Here is a 27,250-nt window from a genome sequence, read left to right on the forward strand (position 1 = left end):
ACCATCCTTTGCGGCATCAGTTCTCACTTCGACGCGCACCAGCTTGGTTGGCGTCTTGTCCACGTGATTTTCAATCGCATCTGAGATTCTGCTGAAAAAGATAAACATTTCGTGGATTAATTACATATTTAATTTATCATAAACAATTTCATAGTTAAGTACAATATGTACCAAAACACAATGTTTAGAAAAAAAAAAAATTGTTCTCTCTCAAAAAATTGTTTTTTTTGTGTTTTTCAAGTGTTTAATTTTAACTAAAACATACTTATATTTATTTTATCTAAGTATTTTATTAAAATATATGATTCATAAAAAATAATGATTCACATACAATACTGTCAAAATATGTGCTGTTTATTATGTTCCAAAGCTTTAGAATTTTTTAATTTCGAATTATGTAATAATAAACAACTTAAATCTGCTCCTCTTTTTGTAAACTAAATACTTTGTACAATTTATATAAATCACTCAACTGATTATATTGAACATTTTAAATGAGTTTTGCATACCAGATTTAAAATTTACATTTTTTATCCGATTTTTCTCACCTGATTTGACTAGATGGTCGCCGCTTGTTGCGCTTGTTGGCCCGCAGTTCTTCCAGGAATTTGACTATTTTGCGATCGGCCACATCAATGCAGGATTGGCCGGCGTAGTTGCGTATGTCCATGTCGGCCAGGGACTCCACGAGCATCTCGGCCGTTTCCCGTTGACCCCAATGCGATGCTGCATGCAGTGGCGTCCAGCCATCGTTATCCTGGCGATCCACATTGCCACGTCCGGCCAGGAGCAATCCCAGCACTTTCGTGTAACCCTTAGCGGCGGCTACGTGGAGTGCTGTGGCACCCGTTTTCGGATGCGGTCTGTCCACCTCGGCGGCATCGCTTCTCAGCCACTTTTTGGCATCGTTCAGCATCGCCTGCTCTTCAGCCTTTCGAGCCTCGTCCACGTTTATGTTCAGCTCCTGCACCATCTTCTCCATGTAGTCAATCATGGCCATGTGCTGCACATCGATGGCCAGGTCCAAAGCCAGATCGCCATCGCTGTTCACAGCGGCCACATCAGCGCCATTTTCCACCAGATACCGAGCTATGCTCACAAAGCTGGAACGAAACGTACATTAGAAATGAATTATGGGGAAATAGGTATTTAACTCACCCGCAGGAGGCAGTGGCATGAAGGGGCGTCCAGCCCTCGTTATCCTGTCGGTTTATATCGGCACCTCTCTCCACCAAAAACTCCACCATGTCCAGGTTGTCGTCTATACACGCCTGTAAATAAGTTCAAAATCAGGAGTTAGTAAAGAAAAAGCAATTCTTTCAAAATAAATATAGAATACATTGATGAATATCATGTAATCAAAGCTTCCAAAGAAAACACACATATTGATATTCCGGTTCCATTTACTTTCAATTATTATAATTAGGGAAACCCCCTTAACCTAAAACTCAATATTGTTTATGGCGTAAGCCTCCACTCAATTTTTAAATTTAACAATTGAGTATTTTCGTTGAAAACGACTATTGCAGTTGAGCAATCTTGATTAATTCCAACAAATAATTAAAAGAGCTATAAAAGTCTTGTAAATGCTTCATTAAAGAAACTACAATAAAGTTTAAATTGAAGACCTCTAAATTATTTGAAACTTAACAAAGTTGATAGTTATAAAATACATCAAAGTGGAATGTTTGGGGCTAACCGAAATGCCAATTAGCCTTAGTTAAGTTTATATAAATTTGTCAACGTCTATCTATGAGTAAATAATTCGCCTTTTGTGCGGGACTTGCCCATTGTAATTTCACACCGAAAGGTCAAAACAATAATCATCGATCCTTGAAACCGTTCTTCTTTGCCAAATGAAAATGTATTTATTTACATTTTTATGGCCAGACAAGCAATTCGATTTCCCGAACGCAATCGTAAATGCAGTGCATCAAAAGTTGAATCAACTTTCGTAGAAGAGATGCGATGTGGTGTACCTTCGATTTGTTTTTATAAGAGCTAGTAAAATGTTTTAAAATTTCGTGTGTTTATCTTGCTAAAACGTTAAAGTAAACAGCCAGCTAAAGACACAAGCCAAAGTAGAGAAGCTCCAGCATGGTTGGGTTGTTTATGCGGATTTCCGCTGAACCCGCCTAGACATCTTCGTTTGGTTTGATGGCACATGCACGGCACTGAACGATGATATCATCGCCCGCGACTCCGGCGCTTCTTTGGGGCCGCCGCTATCTGTGAGCCACCGAAGAAACCAACCCAACCCAAGCCAACCCAACCCCATAACAATGTCGGGCTGAGTCGAATGGAGACGACAACGCCTCGTAGTTGCAAATGCCGATAAGCATTCTTTGGCGCAAAAGCAACAGCACAAAACCCAAGGAAAAGAAAGTAAACGACGAGGCCCACAACAAAAGGCGCTAAGTCTATCAATGCACAGCACAAAATATCTACCAAAATCACATTCCAATACAGAATCTTATCTGTGACAAATTCATAAGCTGTGTTATTGGCAAATTGTCAAAACCGCTCTATTAACATATTTTGCCTATCTCTAAATTTGTATCACACAACGAAAGCTCCAAACTTTTCAATTACAGAGCAGGTTCGATAAAATGAACTGATAAATGCCAAAGGTATTTACGGCAATTTAATTTAATTTGGAATTATATATTTAGTACATAAAATAAAATTTTTTGTAAAGTAACTTTATAATTCATAGAAGCTAGAAAGGGTAAAATAAAATGTTGGGAATTTAATAGAAAAAATATGTTGCCCATCTTAAAATTCTATGGCCATATAGTTAGATATTTTTAAAGCCTTCTTGGCTACTGATATTTGTTTTCCGTGTATTTCCCTTACCCTTCCCTTTCCCACTTTGATAACAGAGCACGTTTGAGGAGTGGGGGCATTATAAAAATCAAATGACCGATTCTTTTCTTTGTTTATCTATCTTTCGCTTCTTTTCCTTTCCACGGCATATGTTAATTCAAATTTTTACTGGCTGAGCTTCAAAGTGACTTTTTTGCCGTTGCTTTTAGATCCAAAAGCAATTTCCATTTCGCAGTAAAACGCATTAAAAAATAAAAGGCTAAAAAAAAGAGAGAGATAGGGAGACGGCGGGTGGGCCAAACAATTTGTAAATCTGGAACGCAGCCAATTAATTAATTATGAACAATTTTGATAAACTGACCGGCAGGAAAAGGGGGGGAGGGGGGTTTGCACAGCGACAACGCCCACGCGTGACCATCCAAATCGACTCGACGACAATGTCCAATGGCTTTGTGGTATGCAAACATTTTTGACACGAGCTATTCCATCAGTGATTTCCTAGACTTTGGGCCTTAATGTCAGAGCAACGGATTCTACGCTATTTCCATTTGCATTGCCAAACGAAAAGCAGTGAAAAAAAGCGAAAAGCGAAAAGAGAAAAAAAAAAAAAACAAAAACTGCATGCTAAGTTTAGCCTTTTGTTTTGGCACGCCATTGAGCGGCATTTTCAGCCGTTGCACGCCAAATGTTATTCACCTCGCCGCATTACGTATACGCCGCGTAGGCCAACAGCGACTTGTTGAGACGGCTTTCAGACTCTCGGCCGCCAGCTTAACGTGGCTCATTACGCGGTAGTTTTGCTAGGCGCCAAGCTCCATTTGGCCCCCGCTTTGTTAACCATCAATGCACATAATTCTGGCTTATAACTCAACAGCCTCAACAATTTCTTTTGATGAAGAGGCAGACACGAGAGTTCCGTGGAAAACTCTGTTTGAAAGTACAGGCTCGTGGATCCCGGTTCTGGTTTAATACAATTTAATATTCAAGTCATAAACTTTAAAAGGGTAAACGATTTTTCAATTACAAGCACTTGAAAAGGGGTTTGCGATTAATTTTTTTCAATCAAAAATATGTTAATTTCCCATTATATTTCAAAAAAGAATTAGATTAAAAAGAATAAGATTAATTATAAAAACAAATATTCGAGCTACAACCTAAAACTAGCATAATATTAAGTTAATAAATAAATGGATTTTAAATATTATTCCTTCAACTTACAAAACATGTATATCAATTTATTATTCCTTGTTTAATTCCTTTACTCTCATCGTGCACCATCATACTTTTATTTCCCCTTGATCCACAATTAAAATACGTAAATATTGAGCAATTTATTGTATTTTAAAATACGTTTTAAAGAAGCATTCCTTGCCACTCATTGACCTACCCTCCCTTGTTTGCATATATTCTTTTAAGCGAGCAAATGTGTATTATAATAGAAATGCCAAAATAGACGAGCAAACCGCTTGAGTTCAATAAATTACAAATTCGAATTAGCGCCACAAGATAAAAGTGCAAAGAATCTACATAAACCATATGATATATAGACATACATATAGACCAGTATATATATCTAGGCGTGCCTATATCCAACTGATTTTGAGGCATTTGCTCAGCGTGAAATGTTCTAGTATATTGCAAAGTCTTCAAACAATTTCTTTTTTTTTCTTTTATTTTATTTATTTTTTTCTTTTTTTTGAAGAAAAGTTCTCATGTATCTCAATAGCTTTTCGCCACTAAAAATGCCTGGCATATTTTTGCCAAATTGTATAACGATTTATACAGAGCCGAATGAGTAGGCGCTTGTGGTCAGTCGAATTGTTTCCGACATTTAATATTTCTTTTTTGACTGGGCCAGGTGGAGCCAAGACATCTGGCTGGAAAGTGTGAAAAATAATGAACACAAGCTATTGCAACATGAAAAATAAACAAACCAGAAGAAAACTTAAACGGAAACCAAAAATCTAGCCAATTTCCTCATGATTCTTTAAATTCCCTTGAAATGGTTTTTGTAATGGGTTTTATAATGGTTTTTATAATTTAACACCATAAAACGATTAAATCAATCATATGGTAAACGAAATGAATTCTTTAATTGTTTCAAGTCAATCTTCAAAAAATATCGCATAATAATTTCTTATCACTTTTAAACTATGTGAGTAACCTTATCATCGAATTTTACAAAATATTTGCCTTTCCTGAACTTAATGAAAATGAAATCTTATCGTTTCAATGTTTATTTACTTACTGTGAGTAAGCTGATATGATAATCGTTGTCCCCAAACGCTAAGCTTTCCCCAATGCAGTTTTCAAATCTACAAACTTCTCCTTAATAAATTACATGTATCTTAGATAAATAAACAAATTGTCAATACCAATTAGTCAAAAGAATTTCCATGTGCATTGAAAATGTAATAAATATAATACAGCAATTTATTTCCCTGAAAGAATTATAAAATACATATAGAATTTAATACATTTTTCTGCTGAACTATTTCTGAGCCCATGTCGTCATGGGCTGGCAAAAAGTATAGTGTTTTTCGAGAGTTCCCGCTGATTTCGTATCGTTTATCCATAAAACAGCAGATTTCAAATTGTGTGTGTGCCGGCGCGGCGCGTGTAAGCTAAATGTATAATAATTATTATCGGGCGCCGGAGGTGGCGGTGGCGGCAGAATTGGCAACCAGAAATAAAGGAAAAGAAAAGATTGGATAGGCCTAAGTCGGAGAAACTCGGTTGTAAAAAGAAACATTTTTAATGGCATACATTTGGTGGCTGGCTATAGCTAGAAATGGTATTATGCAACGCACACATTAGATACTGGCAGATACAGATGCGGACTACGGACTACGGACTGCAGACATCACATCAAATTGTATCTGGCATAGAGCGAATTTTCATTTTGATCACTCGCATTCGTTTGTTGTTTTGGGTGTAAAACACAAAACGAGAAATAAATCAAATCAAGTGTAGCGACCGCATCCATTTATATACAACCAAACAGATACATCCAGACATCCATACATTCCGAATAAACGCGCTGCTTATTCTTGAGGATATTCGATTTGTATCTGTTAGTCTGTAGCGTGTAGCTGTGCGTTTCAACAGCTGTCCGTCCCGTCAGTCCGTCGAGAACCGGGCCAAGGTTAGAAAACACGTCAATAAAGCGCGTTAGCCGACAGCAACAAATCTACTAGTGAATGGCTCTCGATGTGTGTGTGTGTGTGTGCCTATTTTTATTTGGGAAAACTCACGCAGCTTTTCCCAACTCCCCGAGCGATCAGGACTCGTCATCGATCCGCGGCTCACGATCGTCATGTCAACGTATCGATCGGCGATTGTTACGATTATTATGCACTCAACACTGATTATGGCTCAATTTGAGAGAAGTCTTGACAGAATAATTTCTTAATTTATGCGGCGCCAGCTTGCCTCCCCTTCTCCCCCTATAGAAATCGAAATATATCAATTGCTAATTGGCAGAAATGTATGTATATAAATCAATTCTAAATTTGAGCACATCATTGAAAGAAGCTGATTAATGAAGAAACACAGATTGGCACTCAGGGGGCGAGAAAACCAGATTTGATAGCTGTGGGTCTAATATAAATGGTTAAATTAAGCAAAAATGATAGGAGTATTTATCGCAAAAGAACCCCCACGGACCCTCAAAATAAATAAACAAAAAACTTTAAATTTTATCAAATTTGTTTATTCTACTTTGGGTAAGGTCGTTCCATTTGTCTCATATTTATAGTTTCGCTTCAAAGTTACAAAATGATTCATTTGATTATAATTTGAGCAAATGAAATAAAGCCCACGTGTTTCCAAAAATTTCTATTTATACCTTTTATAACTAATTCATGTGAAATATGTGTGTAGACCATGAAATACACTTTACGCATTTCGAAAAACATCACATTATCCTTGAACTGTATTTAAATGTAAATATCTGAATCTGAACGCTTGTAAACACCCGTAATTTATTGCCATTTCTTTGATAATTTCCCACTTGTCCCCCAACGAGTTTGAACGTCAATGCACGCTGCCAAAGCAAAATCAAAGTCAGCCAACGGCATGGATACACGGTCACTTGCAACCGCCGCCCCCATCCTCCATTTTCTATCTTCCTCTCCATCAGTCAACATCATTCATATAAAGTCCAAGGTAGCGGCGCTACACAGTGGAACCAAGAGACGACTGTTTTCTATTTAATTTAGTCAAATCGGAGCATTAGGTTCTTTGTTTCTCATTTGATTTCATAAAAGCAATTGGTAGTCAAGTGACTTTAAAAAATAAATACTAAAACTAAACTCGCGCGCCTAATATAGTTTTTGGATCAAAGGTCAACATTTTTAATGATTAAAGAAGTCGATATTTTTATCAAAGCTATGGTTCTTTTAAGTTCCTTTGAAAATTTTTGCGTTTATAAATTTTGACAATAAGTAAGTTTTTTTCAAAGAAAATCGAAATTTGCTCGAAAAACGTTCTTTAAATTCCTATAAGGGTTTAAAAGTGTTCCTAGAGATTGTATAATATTTCTGTATTCTTAAGAATTCCACTTCTTTTTATAAATTATATGTGGTAACCATTTAATATTGGTTTGATACCACTGTGGCCTATCCCGTCTGCAGAAATCGTGTCGCATGCCATTGAAAATGTGTTGCAGGTGTGGTGCTCTCGTTGCCAATGCTTATGAATGGAAGGCCCAAACATTGAAATTATGTGAATGCGAATTTGGAGCGGCACAAGGAAAAACTACAAAGAAAGTGCGGAATGGGCTTTTGCAATCTTTAGAGGACTTGTAAGTGATGGCGATAAGATAATTATTTTAATAAATGCAATCGAAATTCTGTCTTGCGGTTTAGCAAAAACGACAGCAGCAAGTGAAGCAAATAGCCGCAGGTTGCGACCGCAGTTGCACCGCACACAATGTGGCAGGTAATTCAAAACGTTTGCACTGTTCCCATTGTTATTATTATTATTATTGTGTTGTAGTTGCTGTTGCTGTAATTACAGTGCACTCCCAGACAGTGAGCCCTCCCCGCGCTGCCCGCACTGAGCAAATTAGCATCTGGTTAACAAGTGCGCCGCGGTTAAACGGTGAAAATCTTCGACTCTTTGGTGGCGCAGCATAATTAGAATCAATTATATTGAATTGGAGCAGACAGTGAGTGCAAGATGGGAGTGGACTGGCAGCCGACTTTGTAATTGATGAGAGAAGCCGTTGATTTGTTTTTCACATTTAAGTAAGAATTTTGGAGATAATCCCAGAGTCATTTCATTATGTTCACTTTTAGATTTTTTAAGTGATAACCTCTAAAGATGTTTTTTAAATTGTTAAAGTTAGTTCCAAGTTTCAAATTATCACAGACTTTAGACTTGACATAAAAGATTCTTTTTTGTTATTTCTTAAGCAATATTAAAAACCAAGTAGACAAGTTTCTGATAATAAGGAAACAAAATTTAAACAGTAGGATTTATATCATTTTTTTGCTAGCAACTCATTAATTTTTTTTTGTTCGACACAGTACAATAACAAGTCAAACAAATGAGAGGAAAACTGAAAATGATTTTGCGAAAAATCTTTGGGATTTCAATATGTAAACTCGCTTTCATGTGTATGGGTATTGTATGTTTTTCTTGGTTGTTAAAAATAGAAAATTTTGTATTTTTCTTATTTAATGCTTTTGGCCGTTGCCCGTTTGCCTTTCGCTGGTTTTTGCTGTTGCTGTTCTGGCCATTCGACTTGTAAATCGTCGGCTTGCATTAGCCATGTATTTGTTGCATTTGTTAATATTCGAAATTCGAATTGTTGTTGCGGCGGCGATGTTGAAACCGCAGAAAGAGCACGAAATACGCAACAAAAACAATGGTCGAGCGTCTAGTGATCGGCGCTGCACAGTGGGCCTAAGAAGAGGCCTAAACTTTGACCTTGTTAGGATCAGAAAGGTCCTTTGAATATTGTAAAAGATTAAACAAATTCTACTAAACGTTACGAACAATTTTTAAAATATTTTTATCTAGAATACTGTTAAATATTTATAAACTGACACATTACTATATTTACTTTACTCCTATTTTCCTTTTTAAATTGAGTAAAATGTAAATTAATTATATTTCAATTCTCAAAATTAATTAATAATTCTAAAACCTTATAAAACCCTAACGTGAATTACTTCTTGCTAAACAAAAAAAAAAACAAGTTGCAGTTCTACTCTTATATATTTGTCATACATCGATATATTTCTATACCTTAAGATATTCATATTATTTTGATCAGTGGTCCATGGAATTTGACCCACAGTACGAACCACGTCAGCACCACAGTTGGACGCAACGCAACAGTGTCGAAATTGCAGCCCCCTGCGCCCGTTCCACCCCCACCACCCCCTCGCCTGGTCGCATGATCGCAATTGCAGCAGACTGACGCAACGTTTTGCCCCCTTCTATAAGGAAATCAGACCCTGGCAAATAGGGGATGCAAAATGGATATACATAATTTAATGAACTGAAGTGCACCTTATGCAGATCCAACCCCTCTTAGAAGAAATAAAAGTCCTAGGTACATGTTTAGATGTGGCCAATGAGGTAATTTTGTAATTTTGACCGAATGATTTTGAAAATTTTAAATCAGTTTTTAATCAGTTTGGGTGTTTGATATGTTGTTATTTCTAATTGATTTCTATGTTGACTTTGGGAGAAATATATTGCTTTTGCTTAATTAAAAAATGCTGTTTGCTTTAGTTTTAGTGCCAACTCTTAAGCATCATATGTGAATTTTAGATAGGACCCTTCTACATAAGGACTTGGACACACAGAAATCCTTTAGTAAAATTTTAAATTAACTAACCTGATGCAGGGCGGTTAGTCCGTCCACGTTGGCCGTGTTGATGTCGGCGCCCTGGTCGAGCAGCTGGACGACCTCGTCCTTGTCGCCGGAGAGGCAGGCGGCGAGGAAGACGCAGCCGGAGCTGAACTTAATCCTGCGTCCGTGCTCGTGGCGGGGGGTGGGGGCAGCGCGGTTGGTGTCCGACTCCTCCCAGCGCTTCAGCTGCTCCGCCCGCTTCATCATCGCCGAGTTGTTGCGCGCGTCCAGCGAGGACATCTTGGTGATCCTTTTTCAGACGATCCTTCAGATAATCCTGCTATTTGAGGCAGAGCGCGCGCTCTGTGAGATCCGACTACTCCAGATGTATTCGTGTTTATATGTTCGCTGTTTTTTCTTGTGTTTTTGTTATTGCTTTATTGCGTTTGTTTGCACTGTGAATTTGGTTTTGATTTTGCACTATTTATAGAAAATGCTTCACACTTTCGATTTTCGATCACAACTACACTTTGCTGTTTGTACTGCTGCTGCTTCTTCTCCTGCTTGCTGATTATTATTATTTTTCGATTTTTCTATTTTTTGTGCCTGTGTTTGTGTGCGTATGCTTTATCAGCCAACTTCTTGGCGTTTTCTTTTACACTCACTCACACGCGGGCAATTTGGAACGCTCTTTCTCTCGCTCTCTCGCAAAACAATGCTATTTGTTGTTGTTAAACGCGCACCTTTGTTGTTGCATTCAATGAAAATTACACATTTTAAATGCGAAAAGAGAGGGAGAAAATGGGTGGCAGATGAACTGTTAAATCATTAATTTTTTGTATAAAAAAATTAATATTTGTTAACTGCTTTATTTTTGGTTTAACAATTGTTAATTTAAAGTGTTAAGCAAACATATTTTCATTTCAATTAAAAACACTTGCGGGCATTTTTACAGCCGCTTGTTTTTTCACTTTGTTTATCATTCTCCCTTTCGCTCTCTCTCTCTTGCGCACTCACACATACTTAGATAGGGCCTGCATACGCGGCATGTGTGTGTGTTACCAATTTGACATAAATTCAACAGCCGCGAGTAAATAGAACGAAAATGGAAGCCGCGTATTTTTTTCAGGCATTCTATTTCGTAGCTGCAGTGAATTTATGTAATTCTACGAGCTGAAGGAATTCACTAAAATCCTGGAAATTGCCTATGTAATTATGTAAAGGCATTTTTACATCGCCCCACTCCACACACACCAACTCGCACACAAACACACGCACGTAGAGAAAAATGGATTGCAGTAGAAACTTTTCACACTTTTTCGCACCTTTCCCCGCGAAATTTCCAGCACTCTAGGGATCTACTGGCTGCAGGACGCTCTGCAGCGGCGCTCCTCGTCCGCGAGGCACTGGTATTTCACTTTATTTTGCATATTTTCGCTGGCGTTCAATCCAATTTCATCCGCACGAAGTTCACAGACCAAAATTTTGATGATTTTTGTCGATTAGAGGTGGGGAACATCGGTGTCATCGATGTTTTTCCCGACTGGTGGTGAACTTGGATGGATAACCTCTAAAGAATGTTGAACAAATCGATAAATACCTATGTTTATATCGAATATTAACCACCTTTTTATCGGTCTAACAAATGTTTGGCAGTAATATTCGATATTTTTCTTAAATCCAAGTTTGATCGTTTTAAAGAACGTGTTTTTGCTTATTTTTAAAACTTAGCTTTGATCTCTTGCTATATTCGTTTCTTGTTCTTAAGATTCTTTTTAATGCACTGCTCAACATTAATTTTGTTAGTAGTTAGTTAATAATCTAGTTAAGTAGCCAGTAAAAAGATTGTTCTGTCTGCAAAATAAATAAATTAAATGTTACGGTAAAAACCAGGAAGAAAAAAACGGTTTAATGGGCATAAAGACTCTAAACGCAACACAAATTCTTGAGCGACAGTTACTTATTTGATTGCCAAATTCTTCGTTTTCCTTTACAGGGCTCTGTAAAGTGTAAGCCCAGATCGACCGTTACATTTTGCCACAGAGTTCAAAAATAAATACTAAGAATGACTAATAATACCAGATATACATATGTTAGACAGCTGGTTCAGAACCAGGATAGTTAGCTAATTCGGTAACCAAAATCTGCCAGAGAACTTAGCTAAAAAGTGTGTCCCCAAGCAAGTAATTTTCAAAAGCTTACTGCTATAACGGTTTTATACCCCCAAATTTGAAATTAAAAATGTACAAAATCTAAAAAGCTTCCAAAATAATATTTATTAGATTAAAAAACTATGAAATCCTCAGAAGCTTTTAATCTTTAGAAAGAGATGAAGGCAGGGCAAGTGTAGCAATAACCCACCCCCCAAAAAAATTGCGCATCGCTTGGGTGGCGAAAATTATTTCAATCGTTCCGCCCCGCTAATTTTCTCTCTTTCTCTCGCCTGCGTCCTCTCCTTCTCTAGAAAGCCAAGCAAAACAAAACAAACGAGAACGCAAAACCGACAAAAACAAATACCTATAGGAAAGTAGGCTAGGCGGCTCTATAAAATAGTTTTTGAGTAGTCGCAGCATGACACTCAAACCCACCGGTCGACGCGTACACATCGAGTAAAATATTTGTATCTGTGCATTCTAAAAAATTTTGCCATAAACATTTCCACAGGCGCTTTCATAATCTTATCATACCGTGATAAATAAACAAAACGAAAACAATTAATTTGAAGGTCAAAAAAACAATTCATAAAATATTAATGATAAATTGATAAGTTATCTAAAGCTACCATGTCTCTGGTAAGTGATTATTATATTGATTTTGAAAGGCTAAGATAAGTTTTTTCTTTATTTTTGTATAAAAAAGGACCAAAGATTTCATGAATTCTTAAAATGATTTAAACTCATAGCTAGAGTGCAAGGGTTAATTTTCCTTTTCTGATATATTGCATAGAAATAGGCGCTCCCTAACTCCCTCTCTCCTTTTCTACTCTCCTTTTTTCTGATTTTTTTTCCAAAACACTTTTGTTTTGTTTCTCTTCATTCATGTCCTCACTCACATAAACACCCCTTGGAAAATGCACACGCACACCACACTCATCTCTCTGGCATTTTCCAGTCATTTCGAAACTGTGTGCAATCTAGAATCGTCCCTCTCTTTCATTTACCTCCCAACCCGCCCCCAGAAACCTATCCATCCTGCTCTTACGCACAAGGTCTACAATAGGGATATTATCTTACATTCACATTCCAGGTTCCTCCATTGTACCTTTTATCTTCGCCGATGCTGAGCATCGCATTTCATTCATGATGAAACCAACCCCACTCCATCTAACAACCCCACCCACTCGTAGAACGCGACTAGCTAGAATTTTCCTATTTTTAATTACCGCTCAATGTCATTTCCATTTACAGAAAAGCACTGCGTAGGTTCCCAAGATTGATGGGTTTTCGCTTATAGAATCAGCTGCTTACCTCACTCATTTGTTCTAGTAAACAAATATTTACTTACCTAGTTGCATCTGCATTGCGTCATCTTGTGCAAGTCATAGGCATCGAAATTATGTACTCTAGAATTAGTAGATTAGATTCTTCTGGCGCCAAACTCTGTCAAAAAGATTGGACTTTAATAAAACAGATGGCACTTTAAAACAATTGACATAACAATCTGTTATATTTTCCTGTTAACAGTGTCATGACTAGCTTACTAAAAAAAACTTTACGAGTCTTACTCATAAAGTTATCTATCAACTAAACCGCAAGTGTTCCGACAAGCCTCGGGTCCAATGTTTGAAATGTTAGCTTTACCCAGAAAATATATGGTAATTTATAGGTCACTAAAAAATATTTAAATTACTTTCAATTTGTTTCTGTTTGCCTGATATAATATGTAATATAATTGTCATCAAAACCATAGTCGGTTTTGTAAAGATTCAAGATCCTTAAAAATACTTATCAAAAAGTAATATCCTGAAATTATTATTTCAGGTTATTAATTTTTTCGGTATACGAGACAAATTGTACTCTAGCAATGCCCCTTCATAAGAAAGGCCATTAAAAATATACATACGTAAGAGTTTTATTAAAAGGGACACATATGGTATTTACTGATAAGTAAAACCTTAGAATTCCGAATTCCCCTGAGAATTCAACATCAATAAAGAAATCAAAAGCTTTGTAATTCGAGGAAGTCCCGGAAAACTGTTAACAGACGGACATATGTAACCTCTTACATGACTGTTCTATTAAGAACTGCTTGCTTACATTCTGTATAAACTAAATTTTACATCTAATAAGAAAGTAAAAAACGATTAGCTTTCTTTCCATCTTTCTACCTATTTTCATCAGTATTTAATCTTTTCAACTGTAACCAAAACGACCTATCTTTTACATGTCTAGCAGTTTAAGTTTAATACTATATTATTTTATATTTAAAAAAACCATATGGTTTGGAGTTAGACAGAAGTTGTCAAGAACTTAAGGAGTGATTAGCTAATATATTCGTCTTTTTTATAATAAATTATTCTTCTTTATTTGTTGAAACTTGTTTTAAACTCTGTGATGCATTGTTTTAAGTATTTATGACTTAAGCTTTATTCGGTCATCTACCATTTTAGCCAAGAATCTGTGGATTAAAATGAATAGTTAAATGCCGTATAGAATAGATCAATAGATAGAATCTCCATTTGACAGGAACTGATCCACAGGACAGGCTCATTATTGGGCTGTTGTAAACATGCCCCAAAAGATCTTGACAAAGGATCGACGGCAGCTGGCGACGTCATGTGCCGCGCTATCCTTTCACTGGAAGCAGACACAATAAGGACGAGGGCCTGCCCCAGGAGCAGATGTTGGTGGCTCCGTTTTCGGCGATCCTCTGATCGGTTTATTGTTGCCTGTCTCGCTTGCAGCTGCCGGCACACGTCCGCAATTGTCGATCCAGTTTTAAGCCCTGATTGAGGCAGGTAATTATATGGGTAGGGGTAGAATAGGGACCGCCAGGCAGCACATGTTGTAATAGGTAATAGGCAATCTAATCGAATCGTGCCCAACTCGCTGTTATGACACCTTTTGCCAATTGCCGCGCAAAAGAAGAGAATGCAAAAAAGGAAAACAGGTTTTTGGCCCGATGGCTGCATTTGGCTGTCAATTAAAAAACCACAGACAAAGTTACCAAAGCCAGCACCAAAACTACAGTCAAATGTCTGTTAGTTGAATCTCTGGGTGCTTTATAAAAATAAATTATTGTCAATATTAAAAATTACCTCTCACCGGAAATAATTCTATACAGGACCAATTCCTGACGATTTAATTTACAATTTAAAAATGGTTGACAAAAGTATACTACGCTTTTTTGTGCTTCTACCTTATATATGATGAACCGTAAGAAAAAGTTTTTACAGCATACTTTTAGACACGTTACAAATTATTTTAAAGAACTTAAAGTTTTAGCCATTATATAATATAAACCTAAGTTATTAATATGAATTTTGATTCATAGCAGTAGATTTTTTTTCGGTGACCAGTAAAATAAAGATAGTTTTCTAGTTTTCTAGTTTGTTAAGCAAACAAAATATGAGTCATGTAATTTGAATAAGAAACTTTTTACAAATAAAGATAAAGTGAATATATAGTGGGCTTTAGAAAATTCGTTGTAGAGAATTCGTACTGTGGATAAAATTAAGAGTATAGGTAAGCAATCAAAATCACAATAAACAGCAGCACCAACAAGAACGGGGCGAGTGCAACAACTTTAAAAGGCCTTGCAAGGCCGTTCGGCTCTGAGCCAGGGATTTTTCAGTTTAAACTTGTCCGGCGACACGAGATCCAAACTCTGTGTGGTCAGCGGAGTGATCTTTTGAAACAGAAAAAAAAAAAACACCGAATTGCCAGCGGCACTCCACTCTGCCACCATTCGCAAATAGAATACACCGCCGCCACATTTTCGTTTAATTTCCACCAAAAGACCGCCTGCGATAGTGTCGCCTTGCAACATGTCAAAGTCGTCTAGACTCCGCATTTATAGGCAAATTTCTCAAATGCGTCGCGACATCTTCGTGGTAAATTTAGCGTGTGTATTTATAAAATCCGAAAAGTTCAACCCGTTTGCGGGCGGACGCTATATGCATATGCACATGTCGCGCACTGTCGCCGGGGTACTTTCCATAAATGATTCAAACTTGGCAATCTTTTGTATTTCAGCACTCGAACGTGTCGGCATTTCCTTTGCCAATATTACTCAAATAAATGTGACTATGGAGCCATGTCATGGGTGCTTAATTAGAAAAGCATGTAGGACTTACTTAGATTAAAAAAAATGTTAACTTATCGGCAACCCATTGCATTTGATTAGTTCTAAGAATATAGGGGTACGCTTACGTGCAAAGATCGTATCTTGAAAAGGAAATTACTGCATTGTTCAAAACAATGTTCAGATAGTAAATAAAATAAAAAATAACAATAATTACGTATTTCTTTAATATTCTACTCATTGACATTGAGTAAGTTAGTTTATGAAGTATATGAACATTCAATAATTAAAACTATAATTATAAAAGAGGTTGATGTACTACATTGAAGTAAAGAGATCTAGAACCAATATGCCATCAAACGACTTACCTATATTTTTAGAAAATATGTGTACGTGCAACAGCTGACCAGCAAAAAAAATGTTTTTTGTTTAACAAAAAAACTTGGTAGCAAGAAAATTTACTGAAATAATCAAGCTGCTCTGCGGATAAGATTGGCTCTATCTATCTCTGGAAGGATTGTTGATGGTTTTTTTTTTGAAAAAGCCTATCTTTGATTTAAAGAAAAATTGATAAATGAATAGATGGTTAAATTGTTTTAAGCTTATGTGCAATAAATTTTTTACTGGCGCAGTAAATTGAAGTCTTTAATACAGAAAACACCGCAAGGTAAAAATATAAATAAAATTCAAAATTAATACATTTTTTTATAAGTATCTTTTAAGTTTATAATATTTTTTTATTTTGAAAACTGGGATCTGGTTTAGCTTGTGGATAGTCCTTTAAAAATTGTGTTAAGATATTGAAGTCAAAAGTGGATACATTTAATAGAACTTATCTGCTCCTGCCTTCAGAATGTGTAAGAAACAAAGATTCTTATCTGCATTTAGTGATAAGATATTTCCAGCTGCTTTATGGAAACCGAAGAAGAGACAGGTAAAACGTATTTGGGAGAATGGGAAGGTAAGGGCGAAATGAGAGTGAGGTGCATACACAAAAAAACTGCAGCTGCTGTCTGCTCTGCTCTCTTTTTTTCCCTGAGACGTCTGGAAGGTGCATTGACACGCGCCACTTCTATATTTCGGCGCATGCTTTTCGCTCTCTCCAGGAGCATAAAAATCAATGATCCTGGCTGCTGCTTCTGCGAGCGGGAATGGGACAACCATACAGTTAACGGTTTTACGGTTTCAACAGTTGTACTAATACTAGTCGTAGTACAACAATACTATGCACTTTCAGTTGCCAATTTAAATAGTTAAATTTGCACTAAATGCTGTATAAGTATACCCTAGCTGATTAAAAATAAATTTCTTTGCGCTGCCTTCACAGGCTAAATGGGTTTGGGTTTCTACTTTGTGAAGGTTTTTCCAAAATTACAGCTGTGGAAAGGAAAGGCCGAATGAGCAACTACAACTCGGGTTGTTTCGGCTGCGTTCGTCTGGTTCGTTTCTTTCGTCTCGTTCGTATCGTTCGTTCGCGTCAGTTCCGGATCGAAACTCAACACGAAAAGAAGCAATGGATTAGTGTTTGCGCGCTGTCTCGAATAAACTTATGCATTTAAAGCTAGAATAAAGTACAAAAATAAAGTATTTAACGGACTCAATTGTGATAGTTGGCTTTGTAATTGTTGCCAACGACAACAGAACGAAAACGATAACAGAGAACGTGTGATTGTCTAATTGTGACATCGTTGTTTTTCCGTTCATTTGGTTCACGGAAAATCAATAGTGACTGTGAAAGCGCATTATTGTACGTACGATTTCCATATCGTCAAATCACAGCGCAGAGGAAATTTCCAGAGGAAACTTGAGTTTTTCAAGAAAAAGAGAAAAGCCGTCAAGGTGAGCTGAAGCCTGTAGTGTATAGTGTAGTATTTTGTGTACCCTAATGGATTTTAACCCCAAAAAATTTAATGAAAACGTGACATCAGAAGGCAAAGAGCAAAGCTAAAATATATTTTTGTTTGCCTTGCTTGTACGTTCACTCACACACAAACACACACCATCTGGGAAAAAAACCACACACGCGCATACAAGCATATAAATGTCCACAAGACAAAGTTGTTGATGTGGTTTAGTTGTAAATAAAAAGTCGTTTTCTCTAAGACCTTTATTTGTGAACAACAAAAATAAAGACAAGATAACATCAGTATATAAATGTTAAAAATAAAGTAAAAACATTTAATTATATTTCCTGTAGGGGGCGAAAACGTTTGCTTACTTTTCGTGGAGGGGAGCGAAAACGTTTGCTTACTTTTCGTCGGGTGTCTGGCGATTGTTTTGTGTTCCCGTTTCGTTAGCTCTGTTTCGCTCGCGCCTTCAGCAACGAGAGATTGTTTCATAAAAAGATGGCGTCCGTAGAGTTGCTAAATACTTGCACTGCGGTTTTAACTTAAATTATTTACAAAATTTTTTAACATTTGTTTACCCAACGAGTTCGTCGAATTTTTCTGTTTTGGTTAATACAAATTAAAATGACACACGATTGTTTGCACCGGTTTTCAGGCTGAAGAAACTTAAAACTTTCCGCCATATGGTAACCCTCTTTTCGCGTTGAATGATTTCATTCGAAATTCCACACCCCGCAATTCCCTTGCGATCTTCAATGCTGTTTAAAAACAACATTCTCAATTGGGTATAATGTGGATGGTGGAGAATAAGGGGCGGTTTTTGTACCATACAATGCCATTAATTTTGTATTCATCCGAAAATTCGGACTACGCAATACGTTGTTTTTGGCTATAGATAAAATTAAGCGATGACTACAACGTGCATAATATTTTTCTCTACCCAATTTTTATCAGACTCGAATGTTGTGTCGTCAACCAGTAAAGAACTCCATCCTGTTCTAATTGAATTAAATTTGTTTTATTTGGTTTTAACACGGAGAAAAACCCAGATAATATTTGATCTGGTTCTATAACTAATACAACCTTTGTTTTTAGCACTGTCGTTTTGGACTTACAAAACAAAATAAATACCAAGTATTATATCAAGTAAAAAACATCAAATCAATTGGCTTAGATTGTAAAGTTTTTTTCCGTGCATCGAAATAAACAGATGACGAGTCAGTTTACTCGTTATATACACATACTTTACTCCATACGATATACGATTACACTATGTGTAAGGCACTTCCTCCTTTACGCACACACTCACTCGCATAATCCGGCCCAACCCACCACCACCACCGATTCCGGACTATGGAGCATTAGCTTCTTTGTCTGGCACATCCGTTGCCAACGGAAGTGGTGCACTCATGCGTGTTTTCCACTCTGCAGAAATGGAGAGAAAAAGAGGCGAAGAATAATGGTTATATGTCGACAAACCATGGCCACAGAGACGATTTCAAAAAACAGTTTGAGCTGTTGCCAATTTTCACTATGCTTCTTTTTCGCGCCGACTGCAGTTTTTATTTTTTTGCACACTGTGCCGCTTTTTATGCTTCATTACTTTGAACTTTTGCGTTCATTTTTCGCCGAACAAAGAGAAAGTCTCGCCAGTCTCTTAGTTTCTCAATTTGAGCCGAGCTTTGGTGTTCAGCTCAATACAGTCCAACTCCCGTAACTCAAACTCCCCTTCTCGGAACATACTGTAGCACAAATAAACTTGAAACAGGATCCCTAAATGACGAATGGTCTTATCCAAGCTATTGCTGTCTGTTCAATAAAACTTGTCATTAAAAAAAGTAGCACAACTATGCTTCATTGGGGCTCGGAATAACCTTAAATTCAGAAAATATATGTTTTATTTCAAAAAGCAAAAAAAAAAAACCGTTATAAAAATATCTGTTTGTTGTTTACATATTTTTTGGTATGAAACATAATTTTAAAAAAATCAAACATATAAATGGTTCTTCATATATGGTACTTAAGCCTGTATTTTTCGCTGCAGTGCCATAACTTTTTCCATTATCGCCGCACCCACACACATCGACGGTGGTCCCTGCGCCCACATTTCCTACTCCCACGAATCGGATCGAGACGAGTCGAAACAATTCGTTAATATAAACGATAGATAAGGTGCTTAATAAACAACAAACAGTTCTCACGTAAACGCTGGGAGTAGAATTTTCCCGAAAATGGAATAGATCTATTGTCTCCTCTCGTCGTCCTAAGATCCATTTGTTATCGCCAGCAGACGCGACGGCAATCAGCACATGAATGGAATGGCCCAAGGCGGCCCTTGAAAGAGGAGATGGAGATGGAGAAGAGAGCCCCGGACAAGACTAAGCATAAGATGAGGAAAATTACATTTCGGAATTCCCGGAATTCTCGATGCTCTCAAGCTGAATCATCCATCTCGTCGCCAGCACGACCTTTGAGCCTGGCCCGCGTGAAAAACGACCTTTCATCCATTATTTCCACTAACGAGCCCCCCCCCTCGCCTCGGTTCTCCTGATTTCCTCACTTTTCCATGAGATCGTACCCACATTCCAAGTCCCATAGAGATGCTGCGAAGATAAATGTTTTGACCTCTCGCTCGCACACGACTTGACTTTGGGTTTGAGAACAATTTTCCTTTGGTTTTCCTAGGAAAAATGCTGGCGGCGTCGGCGGTTCTAGGGCTTTGAACTTAGCCGCCGTTAGTTTTTTTTTTTGGACAATCGATCAATGTTTAATAGGGAAGAGAGAGAAGAAAGAGTATAGCCGAGCCGATCTTAATGCATTCCTTAGCAGCTCGGATCGGGACGCATTTATTATGATTACAATATGGCCCTTTGTTGGCCAGCCAGCATCCCAGAATTGTTGGTGTTGTTTTTATTGTTGTTGTTTCATCTCTCTGTTTTCTTCTCGTATTATCGACGTCGGCGGTCGTTTTGTTGCTGCATTTCTTGGAAGGCCACAACACGCACGCAGACACTCGCATATGTAGTACGCACATACAAAGATCATGCAAGAATGTTCTTTGTGTGTGTTGCATTTATTTATTTTTCTGCATCCTCCTGTATGCTTCTTCTTTTTCTTCAGATTCTTCCACTTTGAGATCTTCCTCTTCTTGAGTTCTGAGCACGATGACGACTCATGCAGCAGCGGCAGCAGCAGCAGCAGCAGCAGGAGGGGTATCTTCCCTCTCCTTCTGCACCCCTCCCCTATTTTAACCCCAGCTTGGTGTTGTTTTTGTTGTTCTTGTCGTATCTGGTATCACCGCATTCCAATCTCGGTTTTTTGTCGAAGACAACAACAAAAAGAATGGTAAAGTGTTTATAATAGTTTCCCACAGTCGAGCTCATGTCTCCGGGGCTCCCAAGGTATAATCAAAACAGCTGTGGTCAATGTTCTAGTACGAAAGAAATTTGTTCGGAAAAGATACCTAATAAGCTGCAGAAGGTACACAAAATTGAATATTCCATTTTAAACATCATTTATTTTAAATCAAAAATGCTTTAACAGTTAATATTTAGAAAACATGTTTTGAAGCTCTATCTGCGTTTATTTTAGGATTGGGAAATCGGCTGGGTGCTTAAGCTACTGCTGTTGCAGTCCTATTTCTTTGCCCTCATCTGTAGTTACAGAAGGCAGACCTTCTCCACGGCTTTGGACCTCTGCGGTTACCTTCACTTACTACAACGATAACAACAGCAAAACTCCAATCACTTGGGCTCAGCTCTACTTACAGACTGGGAACGGAATGACACTGGCCTGGCCTGGCTTGGCTTGGCTTGTTCCAATCAGAAAACTCGAAAGGCAGCTCCAACTACCATACCACTCCAACCCAACTCCAACTCCAGTTTGATTTTCTGTGGCGGAGTTTTGTAGAAAAGTTGCCCGACTGCATTCCACTGTAGGTTCGTTCGGTTGGTTTTGGTCTTGTCTTTCGTGATCGTTTGTTCTTTCTGTTTTTTTTTTTTATTCAGTTTTCTGTTTGTTGCCTTGCCTTGCCTTGCCTTGCCTCCTGGGCCCAGCCTTTTGCTTTGGCCTTTGATTATGATTTTCTTTGCTGCGGAGTGTGGTATTTTCTTCTGGTCTCTGGGATCGAGCGTTGTTGTTGTTGTTGTTGTTGTTCTGTTCCCATGCGCCGCCCAGGAGGCCTTGTCTTTTCAGTCGGTCTTCGGTTGGTGTTGGGTGAAGGCGCTGCTCACGGTACTCCATCGCTCGATTTATCGTTGTTTCTTGTCTACCCCACAATTTAACTTTATTTCAAATAAAAATTAATTTCAAAAGTGTATCGAAATTGTTGTGTTTTGTATAAAACTGGTAAGTGCGAAAATACCCTGCATATTCAGTGAATGCAAATGTCTAGCTTTTGAACTTTCCACGCAATTTCCTGATAGACCCGGCTAAATTCCAATAGTCGGTTTTCATTACAATAGTTAATGGGTTTGGCATTCCACAATAACAAATAACAGACGTCGGCAGAGGCAGCTGTAATTGCACTTTGTACTGGCTAGAGAAGCAAAACAAACAATAATGAGGGAGGCGAAAAAAGACCGAAGTTTCGATGCTCTTGGAGAAAGAATATTACCATGGATTAATATGAAACTTGATGGGATCATATATAATCTCATAATTAAACCAACTTCCAAGAATCTACAATTTTTCTTTACGAAGGGCAATGATATTAAAATTTCAGCCTTAGAAATCTATACTACAAAAAAGGAGCAATGGTTCAGACATTGGTTTTACACTGAAAAGAAGAATTTAAATTCTTGACAATAATTCTGGGAACAATTGCAATTCCTCAGAGTATAGAGTATACAAATTTGCAATTACAATTGCAGACAGCATCTCAAGCTTTTGGTGTGCGTGTCTGTGTGTTGCTGGCTGCTCCACTTCAAAAACAATACGCAATCTCTGCACAGAAACAGACCCCCATCCAGCAGCATCATCAGCTAGCATCAGCTAGCTCCTCTATATCCCGAGCTCCAGAAGTCAGCATTTGTAATTTACAATTGCTTTTGTTTTTGCTGCACTTTATGTGTACTTTTTTTTTCTGGCTGGGCTTCTGCGCTCTGCACTCTGTTTTCCCTGTGGTTAGTTGTTTTTCCCATTGATGGTTTCGTCTTGGCACCACATGGCCGTCTCGCTTACTCCGCCAGGCTTCCAATATGCATTTATGCTGCGCTTTATGCTGCAAGTCGGGCTCCATGGTGGTGGTGGTGGTGCTGCTGCAGTCGCCGAGTGCGCCGTCGCCAGAGTGGTTTGACTGCATTCCATTAAAACTTTCTCACAGTCGGCTAGCTTGCAGTGCTCCACAGTGCATGGCAGTGCCAGCTAACCTAAACCACCTCCCCCCAGCACCACCATCATACCATATCCCCAACCGCCCGATCCGTTGCAATTGTTTGGCAAGTTTGGCTGGTTTGTGGTTGAAATTTGGACTTTGAACGGGGCCCCAACTCAGCGGTCGTGCTGAGTTTTTGCTGTTTGCTGGTGGCCCAGGCGAGAAAATGTCGAAAAAACGGCTGTACAATCTCTTTGGAGGAGACCACCGCAGATACAGTTTAGGTCCCCAGGCAGGGTTGCGATTGCTAGCGATATTGCGGCCATCGATAGGAAGCCAGTTTTTGGTGATTACCGAAAATTTAAGTCATTATCCTTATGCGGAAAGTCTATCTTGAGAAGTCCTTTCTGTATATTTGTTATTTTATAAAAAAATCATCCAAAATAGTTTTGCATTTGACCCTAAAAAGTATATATGTTATCGATTAATAATTACTGCTGATATAAATATAATTTTTCTGTTTCCGATTTAATATTATGTAAACAATAGTACCCAATAATTAGTTTTGATTGCAAATTTTGGTTTCATAAGTTTATTATACATATCATTTTATTTCGATAACCAATTACCGATAAATTCTTTAAACAAAAAATTTGATTGCATTTTTGTATATATTGTATAGATCTGATAAATCCCATATTTGCTGTTATAAATACACTTAAGATCAGCGTCCATATATGCTTTTCCTGTCATTACTATAATTGCCAACTCACCAACTGACGAGCAATTGAAATCGCCGTGTGGGTTGCCCTCCGATTAGCATACTGTTTTAGTAGTTGCCGCTTTTTGTGGCTACAAGATTTTGCTATTATTATTGAAATTATTTGCTCGGTGAGTCAGATCGAGAATGGTCGTTATCGAGCAACGTCTGGCTGGCGCCACCCACTCACCCACTTCCTCCCAAACCCCCACCCACCCACTCACCATCCACTGCTGTGCTGGGTGCAAAATACTAATACTCACTGCGATTCGGCGCACTGCAAAAACGAGCGGTAGTAACATTGCGTACTCTATACACTACGTATACTTTTTCAGTCGCAACTCGGGAGTTTTCCCCGAAAGGAAAAACCACCCTCGACTCGAGTGCGAGCGGGACAACCGCTGTGTTTTCCCATCAGCTAAGGGCTCTTAAAGTTCGTTGATGCTGCATCTCCAGTTTCTTGAACTGCGTTTCAGTTTTTCCCTGCATTGTACATACACAGTTTGAAAAACGTAGAAGTGCGACGAAAAAGTGTCTGAAGCTTTGTCCAAAAAATATTTTATTTCACAAATAAAAGGTATTTATAAAGCGATAAAATGATAAAGCGATTTTTATAACAAGCCCTAAGATAGGAAAATCTTTGTGTTCAGTTTTAATACTCTAGCCAAGATAAGGACATTTTTTAGCAATATTAAAGTTAGTCATACATTAAATAGAGGGCCACATTATTTGTTCTTAAGATTTTTTTCAGAATTTTTCTGCGTACAATTTTTATTTACAAAGTAAAAAAAACCCAATTTTAATCTTGAAATTTTAAGTGAGCTCGAGATGTGATAAGAAAATTTGTCAAAACAACCATTGTTGTATCAGATTTTATAAATTGCCCATGCTTTTGCTTACTTTTCCTAGAATCACTAAAATAATAAGTACATTTCTATGACAAACCTATTTTAAAGTAAAAAATTAGTCATGCAGGAGGGCACTTACATTTATATGAACTTGCCACGCTTCCATCCCTAATTGCTTATAAAATATTTTTCCTTTCCCATTGACGTCTATCTATTCCGTCGACCTTATCAGTGATTGCTTTAAAAACAACCAGTCGGGCAAGTCAGGGCAGGGGTCTTTGAACATTACAGTATTTATTGGCCGGCCAGTTGTTGAGGCGCTCTCTCTACGATGGGGTGTGCTCCAATCGCGTAGTACTCTCCAGAAGGAGCAGTTTAGGGTCGTTTCGAATTCTCTAGGTGTAGGTAGTACAAACGTATCTTTATCAGGTTGATAAACCATATCTCGACGTACACGATTAATATTTATATTAATGGCATACCTTGTTTTTTAATCTTTTAGTTTCGAGCAGTCAAAGAAGAAGCATTTAAGGATCTACAATTCAGTGGAGATAAAAACAACCAGAAGGCAAAATGGCAAATGTGGTAACCAATCCCCGGTACACTTACAGACCCGCAGTCCTCGACCTAACAGCGGCGGTAGCCGATCAGGTGGACAACAATACGAACGCGACGCAACTGTTTAAGAACAATATCTACAATATCATGAACCTATCCTCGCTAAACAGCGAGGAGGCGCGCTTAAAGACCTTCATTAACTGGCCGCTGGAGTGGCTGGACAAACGCCAATTGGCCCAGACGGGCATGTTCTACACAAACGTTAACGACAAGGTTAAATGTTATTTCTGCGGCGTGGAGATCGGGTGCTGGGAGCGGGAGGATCAGCCGGTGCCGGAGCATCAGAGATGGTCGCCCAACTGCCCACTGCTGCGCCGGCGCACCACCAACAATGTGCCGTTAAACGGCGAGGCACTGGATCGCGTCCTGCCGCCGATCAGCTACGATATCTGCGGTGCCAACGATTCGACGACGGCGGTGGAGCTGCGGGAGCATGCCTACGCCGAGGGACGCATCCCCACGTCACATCTGATCCAGTCGATAGGCGTGAATACGGCGAATGCGGCAGCCACTGTCGCCGGAATCGCAAACTCGCCGCCGATGAGCTCAATCGCCACCCAGGCGTCGACGGCCACCCAGGCCAATGGCGATGTCCAGCCGGAGTCGTGCCGCGCCCCAGCCGCCAGTGGCAATTATTTTCCCGAGTATCCCGAGTACGCCGTGGAGTCGTCACGCCTGCGCACCTTCGAGGCGTGGCCGCGGAATTTAAAGCAGAAGCCCCACCAACTAGCCGAGGCGGGTTTCTTCTACACGGGCGTTGGAGATCGCGTCCGCTGCTTCAGTTGCGGCGGTGGTCTCAAGGACTGGGACGACAACGACGAGCCCTGGGAGCAGCACGCCTTGTGGCTCAGCCAGTGCCGTTTCGTCAAGCTGATGAAGGGCCAGCTCTACATCGACACGGTGGCCGCCAAACCGGAGCCAGCCGACGAGAAGGAGGAGAGTTCAACAATAAGGTCCGAGGTGGCCAGCAGCCAGTCGGTGACCACCAGCTCACCAGCATCGGACGAGGCTTCGGAGGCGGCCAGTTCGGGGGATGTGGTGCCCTCCTCGGTGGCCGCACCCACGGCAGCCACCCGCATCTTCGACAAGATTCAGGAGGCGACATCGACAGCAGTGTCACTGTGCGCCAGCAACAGCGGCTCCTCCTCATCCTCCTCCTCCATACCCGAGGAGAAGCTGTGCAAGATCTGTTACGGCGCCGAGTACAACACGGCATTCCTGCCCTGCGGCCATGTGGTGGCCTGCGCCAAATGCGCCTCCTCCGTGACCAAGTGTCCGCTGTGCCGGAAACCCTTCACAGATGTGATGCGTGTATATTTTTCTTAAGATCCCTAGCCCTCAAATTCAAATTAAAATTTAGCGTTAACATAACGAAAGGCATCTCATCAAGTGTTAATCAAAAGTATAAGAGAAAATCATGGTTCAACCGGCGATGGCAACGGCCAGCTGTTGGGCAGCCCGGCAGCTGGCCGTTGCCTTTAGCAAGAAAACGAAGCCTGGTAGATATCGTAAGAATCCAATGTAATATTAGTTTAGGGCAGCACTTGTATGCGTTATTTATAATAAAACTAACATATTACCGTACAACCAATGTCGTTGTTTGTCATGTGGGTGTGGGGATACATTACAAAAGACCTCGATGAGCTCACACCCAAGTCCGGAATATCATCGAGGGGATTCACAAATGCCCAGTGGGCACAAGACCAATCACTACTATATATGAACCATTTTATTTAGAATTTTAAATTCAACCGTTGAACCCATCGATAATGCTATATAAGTCACAGTTTAAAAGATAACAACTTCGGGCCAGAGGACAAATTCATTATTTTTATTTTTTTCACCCACATGCCAAATTTTTTATTGATCGGTGAAATATTACGATCGCAAGACCGATTTTAGTCGGATTCGTTGATGGTCGTTCCCCGAAAAGTATGCACAAATTTTGATAGTTAAGGATTGGTTATTTTGTAATCGTGACTACAT

At 38.9% G+C, this 27,250-nt stretch overlaps 2 protein-coding genes and 1 long non-coding RNA gene across 37 annotated transcripts in view; 2 read left to right on the forward strand and 1 right to left on the reverse strand.

Moving 5' to 3' along the window:
• Window positions 1-11,152, reverse strand: part of LOC128257920 (protein phosphatase 1 regulatory subunit 12A) — a 31,490-nt gene extending 20,338 nt beyond the window's left edge. For 13 of the 29 annotated variants that reach the window (XR_008267916.1, XM_052989198.1, XM_052989188.1 and 10 more), the window contains exons 1-5: window positions 10,960-11,150; window positions 9,680-10,201; window positions 1,159-1,271; window positions 549-1,103; window positions 3-91 (exon numbers count right to left, since the gene is read on the reverse strand). Coding sequence is in view for 28 of the 29 variants with exons in the window: in XM_052989198.1 (XP_052845158.1) it covers window positions 3-91; window positions 549-1,103; window positions 1,159-1,271; window positions 9,680-9,934 (1,012 nt within the window). In the remaining variant the exon portion in view is untranslated. Of the gene's footprint in view, window positions 1-2; window positions 92-548; window positions 1,104-1,158; window positions 1,272-9,679; window positions 10,202-10,949 lie in introns of all 29 variants that reach the window. The other 16 variants (XM_052989195.1, XM_052989193.1, XM_052989189.1 and 13 more) reach the window with 6 other exon arrangements.
• On the forward strand, window positions 7,412-8,894 carry LOC128257923 (uncharacterized). The gene is made up of 3 exons (XR_008267917.1): window positions 7,412-7,630; window positions 7,695-7,767; window positions 7,825-8,894. It is a non-coding gene; the product is annotated as an uncharacterized LOC128257923 (long non-coding RNA).
• A 1,045-nt stretch (window positions 11,153-12,197) lies between the features above and the next one.
• LOC128257080 (death-associated inhibitor of apoptosis 1) lies at window positions 12,198-26,720 on the forward strand. 7 transcript variants are annotated; one of them, XM_052987890.1, is made up of 2 exons: window positions 12,198-12,426; window positions 25,149-26,720. In XM_052987890.1, the coding sequence occupies exon 2, from the start codon at window positions 25,220-25,222 to the stop codon at window positions 26,588-26,590; it is 1,371 nt and encodes a 456-aa protein (XP_052843850.1). In that variant the 5' UTR covers window positions 12,198-12,426; window positions 25,149-25,219; the 3' UTR covers window positions 26,591-26,720. The 7 variants fall into 7 exon arrangements, with proteins under 7 accessions (XP_052843850.1, XP_052843849.1, XP_052843855.1 ...); XM_052987889.1 differs by lacking the exon at window positions 12,198-12,426 and adding an exon at window positions 17,345-17,716; XM_052987895.1 differs by lacking the exon at window positions 12,198-12,426 and adding an exon at window positions 21,930-22,071.
• Window positions 26,721-27,250: the final 530 nt, after the last annotated feature.

This window comes from Drosophila gunungcola (assembly GCF_025200985.1).
Source record: "Drosophila gunungcola strain Sukarami chromosome 3L unlocalized genomic scaffold, Dgunungcola_SK_2 000002F, whole genome shotgun sequence".
Classification (NCBI taxonomy): domain Eukaryota; kingdom Metazoa; phylum Arthropoda; class Insecta; order Diptera; family Drosophilidae; genus Drosophila; species Drosophila gunungcola.